This window comes from Procambarus clarkii, chromosome 45 (genome assembly GCF_040958095.1).
Source record: "Procambarus clarkii isolate CNS0578487 chromosome 45, FALCON_Pclarkii_2.0, whole genome shotgun sequence".
Lineage (NCBI taxonomy): Eukaryota > Metazoa > Arthropoda > Malacostraca > Decapoda > Cambaridae > Procambarus > Procambarus clarkii.
The window spans coordinates 7,272,851-7,287,850 of NC_091194.1; the positions used below are offsets into that span (position 1 = coordinate 7,272,851).

The window sequence follows — 15,000 nt, forward strand, 5'->3', positions numbered from 1 at the left end:
TTTCTCTCACACACAAAAATAATCAGTATACTTTATCTTCCCGTTTTCTTTTTCAGTGGGTGACAGAGGCAATTCTCTCTTAAAGGTGAATGCTGCATAATCTTCAACTTAACGTTGCAAGCCCTTATTGCATGACATTTTATTAAGTGACTTCTGGATGATATGTCTTACGGAACAACGTCTACCTTTTAGAAAAAGCTATTTTCACCCCATGAACATTTTGTTCACTCTTGACGCCGACTGGTTCCTGAGTCCTTCGGTTTGAACACCTCCTCTCACTCGCGGTAATTGGCCATTAGGTCTCCCTAATGGTAATTGAACACCGGGTCTATCTGAACGCCCCTGATCGTCAACTCTCTCTTCACACAATTGAACACCATCACTCCCCCTGAACACTGAACACCTCACAACACATTACCGACATTTACAAAAAAAATAGACCACTAAATAAATCGCCACCAAATATGTCATTAGAAAAGTTAATGGTTTGTCAATTATGCAGGTTTGTTACTTGTCACTGATGATTATGGTCATCAGAATATATATATATATATATATATATATATATATATATATATATATATATATATATATATATATATATATATATATATATATATATATATATGTTCAGTTGGTAGAGCGTACGTGCAGAGGTACGTGTTCGATCCCATTCAACAGCCCAAATATTTCATCATAATCACGCTCAAGTTATTTCATTATGCAAAATATATATTTTCACAAAGATAACTTTGACCATGTTGGTAAACAGCTTACTGGGGCATTTAATTACAGCTGCCTAGTAATTAGCAGATTATGCACATTAAAACAGGTGTATACTGATTGTTCCGTTCTCATTAAAATGATTACAAATTGTTTAATATTGATATATTTTCATGTATTTTCCAGCGGATAAATAAGAGTTTCCGTGTAGTTTGACTGGTTGATGTGGTCAAAATCATTCGTTCGCAAGCGAAAGTTTCAGGGTTCAATTCCCGGTATATTTTTACATCCTGACAAATGTCAGGATGTAATATTATTAATATTAAAACAATTCCAAGTTAAAAATTACACTCTGGTCATGAAATATATCTTTACAAAATTACTGTATACACTTTATATAAATTTTCATATTTTTTTCTATGCGAAATTTTCAGCACGAATTTATTGCACAAGCAATTTGCCTAAAAATAATTTTTCTACAAGAAGCATCACGCAGTGTTGAAAGACATTTTGATTTTAAATTTTCATTTATAATTATTTTTATTGCTTATATACTAAGTCACAATGGTGTAAAATACAATTTGCGAAAATCATTTCAGAAATCAGGGGATTCGAACCAGCGTTCAGGGGTGGCTAAGAACGCATTGCCTAAACCCACTGGACCATGATTGCATAATGTTGATCCAGTGGGCTGGGGCGCGCAGTCGGGGTTACCCAGAGTTTTATTTTGTAATTGTTATTAAGAAAGCCACAACAGCAAGTTTGGTCCATGTGACGATGTCGACGCCATCTGATGAGCACACCCGACCCCAATTCTTTTAGGAGGGGAAGTGTGACGAAGCCAACGCCATCTGTTGAGCGCTCCCGCCCCCATTTTCTGTTCCCGGTAGATTGCTGTGATCTTATTGAGCCCTATGTAGACCGTTCGTACTAATCACATGTTAATCCACAGAAGTGATGTGTGTGGTATCTTGGTCGACACGAATCAGTTCACCCAGGACAGTCCTGAACTCAAGACGTGTTCCAATGGGAACAAGTGGGCCGAGTCGGTGTTTGTCTGTGATATTTAGTGAAGTATTGGTGATTGAACCGACGTACCTCAGGATGGCCAAGTTGAGTTACGAGTCAATGTCCGTCTTTTAAGTCTTGTAATAAGCCTGTGTGGAAGCCTGCCAGTGTGTTGCTGGAGACCCCTGGACTCCAACAACAGTCCAGGACTAAGGTAAACTCTCAGATCTAGATGAAGTAAAGTGTAAAGTGTGTGGACATAGGCAGGGACACACACTCGAACACTATATCTTGGATTTTTGTAAAATTGAGCCTTTTAGAGATAAATCTAAGCTCACTCTGTATGATATGGCAACCTATCTTATTACCATGGATAAATTACCTGAAATCCTTGCACTGTACCCACATTTTGCTTCCAGTAGATGAACGACATATGAGATTGAGAAACAAGTAGTGTATTGTGAGGACTAATAATAAACAGAAGCTCCCCTATGACTCTGTAATATCCCCATTGGCCAAACTATTATGTATTAACGACAAGACTTACCATTAATGTGTGATGACTTACTGTAAATATGTAGCTCTTGTAATAGCACTTTCTCTGTAACTAGCTGACATTGTATCTATAAGGTGTGAAGGATTGAAGAAATTGTTTATGTAATAATCTAAGATGAGGTCTGAGAAAGACCTTTTGTGCCCTCTGTAATGCTTTTGCGCTACCGCTCACAGGATGAGTATGGGGTGCACAATAAACTAGCCGCCTTCGGCGGCAACAATCAACAATCAATCTCAGTATACATACACCGAGAAGCAAGCTATACACACCGCACGGTGTATACATACATAAAACTGTGCGCCATTCCCATTTCTCTGAACTGGTCCCTTGGCAGACCATTCGCTTGATAGGGGATCTAGCAGCCTGTGGTGTCGCGCGCCGGAATAACAGCTCCTCGCTACTGAACGATCAGCATAGCTAACTGAAATATTTACATATTATCTAATCTTTAAATTCCCTCATTTCGTAACGACTCATATGTACACATTTCCCAAAACAAATCAACACGTCTATCTTGTGTAATTATATTTAAAATATTAATAACTGGCATTTGAAATAGTGTTAACGGTGTCTTTGGAAATACGGTTAACGACAGCATTTGAATTGGATTAACGATAGTGTTGCTCCCGGTCAGTCGTTGACTGATTTTACCTCAGTCAACATCTCCTTTTTGGCCAACACATTTCCACGTCAATCTCGGCTGTATCGGGGTCCCAATCTCAATTGTATCAGGGATACAGCCAAGATATGTGAGATACTCACTGGCGATTTGGGTTCCCAGAGAGCCAGAATTCACAGAACCGGTTCGTTACTACGTCGGCTGGCTGGATGACACTACTGTGCAGCATTGCAGTCAACCGGTTCACCACCTGCACCATAGGTTCAAGGCTGGTTATGCTACTACAGTATATAGCACAGAACTGGTCCCGCCGGCTACACCGTGGCCTGTGGACACAAAAATAGTGCAGGCAAAGCGTTTGCCAACCCGGAGTGGAAGAGTGCAACTTGCACTCTGGTGATTCCATTAGCAACACTCGCCGAAGCGTGACCCCACATCTCTGCAGCCTACTTACGCGGGCTTTAAGAAATGGCACTCTGGTCTGGGTGGACAGGACATTCGTACTCAACGGAGCGCAATGTTTACTTTATGGGTTTATTTCATGGGATATCCGGCGGCGCCCGGGTCGATCCGGGCACCCCAGATCGGTCTGTGTGTTACCGTGGCACGGCTGTTCCCCCCCTGTTGAATTCAGGTGATCACAATCCGGCTATGTTTGGCACGTACCCGATAGGACTCAAGGTGCAAAGTTGAATGGCGCTACACACAAGCATGTAGCCTTTATCCTACGACAGACAGACATTCTAATTTACAGACTTAGATTATAAGAGAGGAAAAGGAAGAGATACAAAGATAAAGATTGTAAAACACGTCACAACTCGTGGTGGTAACAATAGAGAGAGAGAGAGAGAGAGAGAGAGAGAGAGAGAGAGAGAGAGAGAGAGAGAGAGAAGAATGTTTGTCTGTCCAGGGATGGAGACCAGACGCTTGGGGCTAGACTCACCCAACTTTGTCGGGGAATTGGTCTGGGGACGATTTTTTACCCTGCCCGCCGGGAGAGGAAGGAGTTTGAAGAGAGGATAGGAGGAGTGTGCATATTTGAAGAGAGGGCAAAGAAGGGGTGTGGAAGAGGTGAGAGCGGGAGAGAAAAGTGAAGAGGGGTGGGAAAGGGGGAGAGAAGGGAGAGATGAGAGAGAGAGCGGAGAAACAGAGAGGGTGAGAGTAGAGAGAGAGAGAGACCCGGGAGCGGCCGCGCACCACCCCTAGTACAAATATATAATATTTGTGTATGTTGAGTATCATTGAGCATAATATACTTGAAAATATAACTCCTGTTGACTTTACTGAGTATTGGCGCGTTTTATTTATCTATGAGTGTTTGTTTTTGGTAAACAAAGCCAGGAACATCGACTCCCGCCTCTGTTTGTTTACTGAATTAATACACTTTTACAGGTCTTCCATTTCCATCTTTCTACGTTATAATGGATGGGGGAGTGGGAGGTGTGGGAGTGTTGGGGAATGGGAGGTGTGGGAGTGATGGGGGAGTGGGAGGTGTGGGAGTGATGGGGGAGTGGGAGGTGTGGGGAGTGATGGGGGAGTGGGAGGTGTGGGGAGTGATGGGGGAGTGGGAGGTGTGGGAGTGATGGGGGAATGGGAGGTGTGGGGAGTGATGGGGGAGTGGGAGGTGTGGGAGTGATGGGGGAGTGGGAGGTGTGGGAGTGATGGGGGAATGGGAGGTGTGGGAGTGATGGGGGAATGGGAGGTGTGGGAGTGATGGGGAATGGGAGGTGTGGGAGTGATGGGGAATGGTAGGTGTGGGAGTGATGGGGAATGGGAGGTGTGGGAGTGATGGGGGAATGGGAGGTGTGGGAGTGATGGGGAATGGGAGGTGTGGGAGTGATGGGGAATGGGAGGTGTGGGAGTGATGGGGAATGGGAGGTGTGGGAGTGATGGGGAATGAGAGGTGTGGGAGTGATGGGGAATGGGAGGTGTGGGAGTGATGGGGAACTGGAGGTTCCCATCGTTATATTTCATCCCATCTGGTGTAATGATCTGGTCAATACGCTACACGTGATTGTGGCTTTGGAAGACTGGCATTCTTCCAGACGGGCTCCTTCCCGACCCACAATTGAGAATTCCACGTTCGAATCCCAGGCGAGACAGAACTAGATCGGTGCGTCTCCTAATGTCCCAATTGACTTGTATCCCAATAGCAGTAAATAGGTATGACAATCCCAATAGCAGTATATAGGTATGACAATCCCAATAGCAGTATATAGGTATGACAATCCCAATAGCAGTAAATAGGTATGACAATCCCAATAGCAGTATATAGGTATGACAATCCCAATAGCAGTAAATAGGTATGACAATCCCAATAGCAGTATATAGGTATGACAATCCCAATAGCAGTATATAGGTATGACAATCCCAATAGCAGTATATAGGTATGACAATCCCAATAGCAGTATATAGGTATGACAATCCCAATAGCAGTATATAGGTATGACAATCCCAATAGCAGTAAATAGGTATGACAATCCCAATAGCAGTAAATAGGTATGACAATCCCAATAGCAGTATATAGGTATGACAATCCCAATAGCAGTAAATAAGTACCCAAGAGTTAGCTTGTTCTACGGTTGTATCCTAGGGAGGGTGAGAACAACCCTGGGGGGGGGGGGGAGGCACCCCTGAATATAAGCCTAACATGTATATACACTGGCTGCCTGTCCCCCGACACGACAAATTATTATTCTTGCTCTCCCACTACACACACACATTATAATTATATTATATAAAAAAGTATAACCAATGCAGTGGAAAACATCCTCTTGAATGTTAAGGGTCCCTGTGGTACAGCCGGATTTGTTCTCGGCGCACATTCGAGAATTCTAGGCTCGAATCCCCGGCGGGACAGATATATTGGGCGCATTTCCTATCACCTAATGCACCTGTTCACCTAGCAGTAAGTAGGTACTCAGGAATCAGTTGTGAGGTTGAATCCTGGGCGGGGTCAGTAATTTGGCCTGGATGAGCCGGGGGGGGGGGTAGGGAACCCCGATATAAGCCTAATGTGTATGAATTCCCTCTGGCTGCCTTTCCCCCGAAACAATGAATTATTTTATATATTATTTAAAACTTCACATAATGTTTTGGACAGCTCCGTGTTCAGCATTTAATTTAAAAAATGGGGATCTAATTATAGAACTGTTCAACAATACATTAAGATTACATATAAATTTAATCAAGCAAAAAGAGATTGCTAGTCTAAATTATAATTACTCTAATAGTATGTACTAACCTGACAATTATATATGTATTATATATATTACTTATCTGAAACTAAAATATGAACCACAGTGATTCTAGAATTCTATACAAAAAATTTACAATAATATAAAAGACTATAAACCCACAGTAAACAGTTCAAATTCAATTAACAACATAACTAATGCACAAACTAGCTTTTGAAGCAATATACACAGGTGAACAATATAAAATGATCACTAGACAAACAGAGCAACTAACCACGAAACTGCGGGACTTAAGAAATTGGATTGAACCTAAATGAAATAATGTTGTACCGGGATGAGACATTGTTATTTAACAAAGGCCTAAGTTCTTAAATATACAAGGTCTCCATAAGTCTTAAATCAAAAGGGCCACTATTACAACTAAAATTGTAAAGCCGCTCACGGAAAAGATGATCCAGTTCTCGTGAGTGTTCCCGTATTTCAGAAAATGATGGTTTTGACAAGGGTAAACCCGTTCTAAAAGACATCCTTTTATGCACCAAAATCCAAATTTTTAAAGTACCTGCGTAGGTAGTTCCATTAGTAACTTTCATGAATGTTTACGAATTTTCATGTATGCCAACTTCTACTTTGGTTTGTTTAATGTAAGTAGAGTTTTTTGAGTTTTCCTGCAGCACCCCGCTGCACGCCCCGTGTCCCTTGCCACCAGCCAACCTGCCAGTTCTCATAAACAGAGTTGAGCCTTATCTCTCACAAAGGCCCTGCGGCCTCCGCTCGCCCTGTCATCACTCACCATGGACGAGGGGTCGATGGAGCCGAAACTTCTGATGTACAGCTCACATGAGACCGTTGTGGCATCGTCTGTGGAAGGAGAGAGTGTGTTACTTGAGTCGGGCCTTGGGGGTACATAATTAAAGTCAACCCCCCCGAAGAGACCGATAATTTCTTAAGTCAGCCATCGAAGAAACTTATTTACTTGATTCAGTCCTTGGATACATAATTACTTAAGTCAAACCCCAAAGACTGATAACTTTTTACTCACCCCTCGAAGAAACATATTTATATTAGTCAGTTCTTAAGAGTTATATATAACCACTTAAATCAACCCCCCAAAGAAATGTATTTAAGTCAGTTCTTGGAGATAATTGAATTATTATTATTCATAATTACTTAAGCAAGCTCTCAAAACATATTATATATATATATATATATATATATATATATATATATATATATATATATATATATATATATATATATAACTATCTTTGTAACCCATATGTAACTCCTTTTTTGTAACAAAGTTCAAATAAAGTAAATATATATGTGTACATACAAAAGAATGGGGGTGGTAGAAGATAATATTAGTGTTCAGTGAGAAACCACAAGGTCTCCTCTGAATGCTTTTTATTTTCTTCTCCGAGGCTATGGGTCCCCATATTGGCACCAGAGGTGGTACCCTCACAAACTTTAAAAAAAAAAAAAAATATATATATATATATATATATATATATATATATATATATATATATATATATATATGTATATATATATATATATATATATATATATATATATATGTATATATATATATATATATATATATATATGTATATATATATATATATATATATATATATATATATATATATATATATATATATATATATTTATCTAACTTTATTTGAAAATGTCATTACACAAAAAAAGTTACAATATTGATTACATGCAGGGTACAAGGCTGCTTGTCACAAGTTGAATAGTTCCTCCAGCTCCTCATATGGCGGGCAGGAACCATGGATGCAGTGAGCATTTCCTCTCTGGGAAAATGTCCTTTCCTCTCTATTATTCAATTATATATATATTTTATAGGACGTGATTCAAGAAGTGGCACATAAGTCTCTATACAAAGTCCATTACGGGCTCACCATACAATCCATCCTCCTAAAATTGATTTACAATTATTTTTCCTTTTCAAATTACGTCCATTTTCGGCCATATGGGCAAACGGCCAAATTCAGACGTAATTTGTAAGAGAACAGGTTGCCACAGTTCGTGGTGTTTGGAAAATTTTGTTCCCAGTTGCTGAATCTAAACCAACATCTCTTTACAAGGCAGTTCACATCTGTGGTTGTGAGGACGGGTATGGGTATTTGTACTAATAAGTATGTATTCAGAAATATTAACAGAGCCTCCCAACATCCTTTTTTACAGTACATGTTGTTTTAAATTAGGAATATACTACAAATATAAATTATAACGATACACCTCAAACACGAGAGGAAACACTCAAGTGAATAGTAAAACTGTTTTGAATTGACGAGATGTAAACAAACTAAGAGTATGGGTGCATTTTAATTGATTACAAGACACAAGGAATGGAAAAAATACAATGTGTAAATCCTTTCTCACTCACCAGATCAATGACCACACTCAGTCACCGAGAAAAGCGAGGGTAAACAAGCTTTCTTGTGAGGTTGGAGCGCGCCCAACACCCAACCTCACTTGGTCAAGTCTGGCTCCTCTCTGTCCTGGGGGGAGGGCAACAGGGGCGCCAACCTCACCAAAACACTCGGGAAAACTTTATACACACATATAGGCGTAAACAATCTCTAATATGCAATTTAACATACTTGCAAATACTAACAAATGAAACCTAAAAATTAACAAAAATAAATGCAAACATATTAAGACAAAACATTTAGCTAATTCAAAATACCAGCTTTACATACGAGTCATTACACGGTGAGTCAGTTACGCAGTTACTAATCCTACTCCACACCCACCTAGCGGGATCGCAACTTTACAGTCATGCGTATGCATGACAGTAAAGCTTACCTACAGGTTGCTTACCTAGAGTAAACAAATTTTGTATACTAGGCTACGATTTCTGGCAGTACATCATTATGAATAAAGTTCCTGTAAATATCCTGAACATTAGATTTATCACCGAATTCTGTGATATTTTCACATTCAATTACATAATGACACAAAGTATGTGAACAGTTTTGCTGACAGTTTATATCTAGTCAAGTATACATCAGCAGGTGTGCAAACTCCCAGAGACGAGCATCGTTGCTAACCTCCATACTTTTTCCAACATTCTCATGTGTTATTTTCAATTGGGACTTCAAGATGAGGCGGCGTACTCGTAAACTCGTCTCCTATAGTTGGTGTACAGTGATCTAAATTGAAGCCTTATTTGATTTATAAATGATGTGCTGATTTTTGGTAGTGCTAAGTATGCTGCTGCAATTATTCTATTTTTATGTGCCTCCGGAGTTAGGCTTCGTGTTATAGCCACTCCCAGGTACTTTTCTCTTGCCGGAACAGGTACGTAGTTTCCTTACATTTTGTACCATCCTTCTGGTCTCCTGGCACCTGGTTCTATTTATATCATGTTACATTTGCTTGTGTTGAGCTCTCATAGTCATTTTTCGGACCAACTCTGCAATCTGTCTCTGTCATCTTGGAGTGTTAGTCTTCGTCTGTCTCGACTCTTCTCATTAACTTTGCATCACCCACAAACATTGACATTTAAGATTTCACTCCTGTGGTTAGGTCATTAACATAATGGGAAATAGTATGGTTTCCAGCACCGATTCCTGAGTAACTCCGTTTGTTACTCTACGCCATTTCGACTACTTGCTTCTCATTGTGATTCTCTGATACCTGTCTGTTAGGTATTCTACCCATATCAATGTTTTTTCTGCTTTCTCTCCTGTGTGGAACTCTGTCAAAGGTTTTTAGGCGGTCCATACACACACTGCCCAACATTCTCTGTCTTATTTAGGTTACGTTATCATAGAACTCCTGTAAGTTTGTTAGGCATGGTTTCCTTTCCTTGAAGTCATGTTAGTGATTATTATTATATCTAATCCTCTTTTGGCATTTAACATTTAACTTTCTTATCCTCATAGTACCTTGTAGTGAATGCTTGTCAGTGTTACTGGTCTATAGTTTAATGCCTTCTCCCAGTCTTCTAACAACTGAGTAAAACTCCCTTCTCAACTTACTCATTAAAGACCTGAGTTAGAGTTATAGTGAGGGCTTGTGCAGCTTCTTTTAACATCCATGGGGAAATATTAGGTGGTTCCTTAGCTTTATTGTTATCTAATAAGGCTAGTTATTTTTATTTCCTCTGCTGTTATCTCAGTATTTGTCAGTTCCTCGTATGTGTGTGTGTGTGTGTGTGTGTGTGTGTGTGTGTGTGTGTGTGTGTGTGTGTGTGTGTGTGTGTGTGTGTGTGTGTGGTCACAATTACAGAAGACTAAGAGAGGAAGACTTTCGTGCTGATGACAGAACCTTTCCAGCCGCAACAGTCGGGGGCAACGGCTCCATTCACGAACATTTGGCCATTGCTTACAAGGACGGGCACCCGGAAAAAAGTTCGTACGTAATCATCTTTGAGTTAATCTGAAATGTTTCGTTTGTCAACACGAGGGTGGCACCTGGATTAACGAGCACTTGGACACTGTTTATTTGAGCAGGCCGCGTGATTCTAAAGTGCCATTCCAAGGCAGGATGATTCTCAGCATACAAGGAGACGAGACTGTGATTGACGCAATGAGTAGATCTATACCAATAAAAGAAAAAGCCTATTTGTCTATTTGTATGTTTGAGGTGGGAGACCAGACGGGTGCAGTTAGCCGCACGCAACTCTCCATGGTAAATTGTAATGTGTGATAAGACGCTTGGGGTCGACCCCCTATACCCCTCACAAGGTAGGATTGGTTCCTATTGCAATAATCAACTACCAAATTTGAAATGTGGGTTTAAATGTCCATAGAGTCTGTTCAACATTTTTTTCAGCTGTTGTCGACGTTCAACGTCGATAACGTTGATGGAACGTTACACGCGCAATATTTTGCTGCCTAAAAAACAAGGGAGAGAGGGATGGAGGATGAGAGGGAGATAGATGAGAGACAGTCTAACATTTTCACCTGTCATATCCCTGGATGAATGAAAGACAGTTCCCCAGCATCTTTACCTGCCCATCCTTGTGGCCAGGCCACGGGACAGGACACCGACACGGGGAAATGATGTGCCATTCAGGTTAAGTGGTCGGGGGAGAGTGTGAGGGTTAGAGCGGGATTTTTATGGCAGGATAAATTATTGGAGACTTTCACGTGCTCGCTCTCTCGCCCCCCCCCCCTCTCTCTCTCTCTCTCTCTCTCTCTCTCTCTCTCTCTCTCTCTCTCTCTCTCTCTCTCTCTCTCTCTCTCTCTCTCTCTCTCTCTGTGGACCCTTGGGAGGGAACCTACCCCCCCCTCTACACACCATCTATCGTGTTGGAGTAACCTGGTAAGGCAATGCCAGGTCAGATTAGGTTAGGCCAGGTTAGGTAAGGCTAGGCCAGGTTAGGTAAAGCTAGGCCCGGCTTGGTCAGGTTAGGCAAGGCTATGCCAGGTTAGGTTAGGCTAGGCCAGGTTAGGTTAGGTTAGGACAGGTTAGGTAAGGCTAGGCCTGGTTAGGTCATTCTCGGCCAGGGTAGGTTAGGTTAGACCTGACTAGGCCATGTTAGGTTAGACCAGGTGAGGTCCAACACAGAGTGATGGACATTTAATTCATGAAATCTTGACAGGTAATTATGAAGCTTTTTCTGATATCTTTTCTGCTTTCTACAGCATATTGTTTAGTGATCTTCGGTGCTTCTGGGTGCTGGGGATCCATCCTTCATCCATCTGGATGCTGTAGGATCCATCCTTCATCCATCTGGATGGCTGGGGAATTCATCCATCTGGATCAAGCAGGATGCTCTACAAATGACACCGTCATATCGGTTCAATTAAGGTCTAGTAGATAAGATTTCAATAAAAAAAATCCATGCAATTGACATTCGATGCATTTGACTCCAATCAATCAATGATCTCCTAACTGCCAATTAGAGGAATCACTTGTGCTCCTGTGACTATGACGTCTTCCTCGTTGACTGGCTGCTGCTTGAAATAGGGTGGTTGATCAATGTAGGGAAATATTATCGTTGTGAAGCTGTTAGAAACATCGTTTTTGTGCAGCTGTGCTAGAAACACTTCCCTCGGGCCGTTGTCATTAACTCCGGAGTCTGGGACGAGAGAAATTATGGCGTGTTGCACGGGGCCGGGACCTTCTTGATGGTGCAATAAGTGTCGTTGCAAGGGGGGTGCGTGTTGACTCAGTAGCATAACAAATTGGATAGAGGTAGAGCGTTATCCCCAGGACTCTATGGGATAGAGTCCTGGGATAGGGAGGAGTGCTGGGAGGTCTCTGAGGGGTGGTGAGAAGTCTTTACTGGCACCAGAAGGAGTTTACTGGCACCAGAAGGAATTTACTGGCACCAGAAGGACTTTACTGGCACCAAAAGGAATTTACTGGCACCAGAAGGACTTTACTGGCACCAGAAGGACTTTACTGGCACCAGAAGGACTTTACTGACACTAGAAGGACTTTACTGACACCAAAAGGACTTTACTGGCACCAGGAGTTTACTGGCACCAGAAGGACTTTACTGGCAACAGAAGGAGTTTATTGGCACCAGGAAGTCTTTAAGAGGAATCAAAGGTCCTTAAGGGCACCTGGAGATGTTTAATTTATATCACTGTATTATAGTTCATAAAATGCATACTTTCGCCTGGCAATCACAGACCTCTTGAACAAAAGACAAATGTCTATAATGCACCGTGTTGATGTATGATTCCTTCTGCTTGTATCAGTTCAATTATTAATGGATCAATTTCCTTTTTTAAGGTGGGGAATTTTTTTGTATTAAAATATATATTTCATTATCTTAATAATTTTGATGTGAACTTTATTTTTGGTAATACATCCAATAGGCGTGTCATAGTTGTGTGTGTGTGTGTGTGTGTGTGTGTGTGTGCGCGCGCGCATGTGCTAAGCACCTTAATGGTCCCCCAAACATCAACCAAGGAAACATCCCAATTAGCAGTCTGGCACTATGTCCACTCGACCATCAATTACGCAATGCGGCCTAGGTTCGAATCCTTGAGGGATCATTCCATTTTTTTTGGGGGGGGGGCAGAATCTATTGAAACCGCTTTGACCTATAATATGACACGAGAGCTTTTGTTGACTTTTGTTACATGTTCAAAAGGGGGGATTTGTCAAGTTTTTTAATAATAAACTTAGCTCTGCAAGCATTCATTATTGCGAGAAAAATAAAACACCTGATGTTTTAAAGATATTATGAACATCTCTTACATCTGCTTTGTCAAGCACCAGGCATCGCTTTTTTCCTGTTTGGATTTTTATTCGAAAAACACAAAACGTTGAGCAAAGATACAAATTATAATGAGCCTTTGTGTTGAAGATTTTATTATTATATACTAATATTATTTTTTATTAATATTTAAATTATTGCCTTTTTTAGGGGCAATTTTTGCAATGTTTTGAAGGTGATATACTCGTTTGTTATTTCATAATGCTTCGTACTTTTGAGTGTTTTACGTTCTTCAGTTATATCTGGACATATATAAATATATATTATATAAATAAATAAATAAATATATATATATATATATATATATATATATATATATATATATATATATATATATACTTAAATTGACTACTTCTCTTGTGAAACATCGAATTCTGGCCCGAGTGATGGTTAGCATGCTGGACTGCCACTTAGTGGGAAAGGGTTCGATGCTTCATAGGAGTCAATTTGTTTATATATATATATATATATATATATATATATATATATATATATATATATATATATGTGTGTGTGTGTGTGTGTGTGTGTGTGTGTGTGTGTGTGTGTGTGTGTGTGTGTGTGTGTGTGTGTGTGTGTGTGTACTTACCTAGTTGTGCTTGCGGGGGTTGAGCTCTGGTTCTTTGGTCAAAAAAAAGACCAAAGTGTGTGTGTGTTTGCACGCGCGCGCCACAAACTCATTAAGATGGCCAAACTTGGAACAAACAAGTTACTAAGAAGCTGCGTCACCATCTTCACTCACATGCGCCTCCAGTTTACCCCCCCCCCCCAGCTTGATATATGCCTTAATCTTGTTCAGCTCAGAATTAATAACGCCAATGTTATCGATCAAACAGATGACGGTCAGGTGGTGGGGGGGGGGAGACTTAACCAGCCTGGACCTTAAACTGATGCGAATATATATAATTCACAGCTGATTTCATCGTGTCTGTCAACTTCCAGCTTACATCTGTCACAAGTGACAGCTAACATTTGTGTGTGTGAGAGAGAGAGAGAGAGAGAGAGAGAGAGAGAGAGAGAGAGAGAGAGAGAGAGAGAGAGAGAGAGAGAGAGAGAGAGAGAGAGAGAGAGAGAGAGAGAGAGAACAAACATAAACTCCTCCTCCTCACAACTCCTAAGTCATATATTTTACGGAACTGATCAAACCATCACAAATGCGACGCATTAGTAAACACCGTAATATTAACGTTTTTCACACGTCGGCCTCGACAGGTTAGGGGGGTTGCTTGGGTTCATACGTTACTGGTTAGACAAATCAGTCGAATTTTTGACGTAGTGACACATCTAGAGAGCAGACAGGCTCAACCACCGAACAACGATACAAATGGACAAATAAAATCATTTAGTAATTAGTTACAACTAAGACCATCTTCTAAATAGATCTAAATAATAGTTTTATACTTTTTTACATAAAGGACATTCAGTGAAAGTATTTTTAAAAATGGTTTACAACACTGACAGAGACCATTTGTTTCCTGATCCTCTGAACCAGTCCACAACTCATTTACATACACAACAATGCTCTTGTAAACAATTTGTTCTGTCGATGTTGCTAGCTTTCAGTATGGTGCTGGCCTGTAATGTTCACCGTGAACAGTCTGCAGTATTGTACTGACCTGTAATGTTCACCGTGAACAGTCTGCAGTATTGTGCTGACCTGTAATGTTCACCGTGAACAGTC

General features: G+C 40.7%; 1 protein-coding gene across 3 annotated transcripts in view; it reads right to left on the bottom strand.

The window, feature by feature from the left end:
* Window positions 1-15,000, bottom strand: part of LOC123769824 (glycine receptor subunit alpha-2) — a 119,338-nt gene that overhangs the window by 68,741 nt on the left and 35,597 nt on the right. For all 3 annotated transcript variants that reach the window (XM_069301318.1, XM_045761143.2, XM_069301319.1), the window contains one exon: window positions 6,897-6,964. In XM_069301318.1, the coding sequence (XP_069157419.1) occupies window positions 6,897-6,964 (68 nt within the window). The remainder of the gene's footprint in view (window positions 1-6,896; window positions 6,965-15,000) is intronic.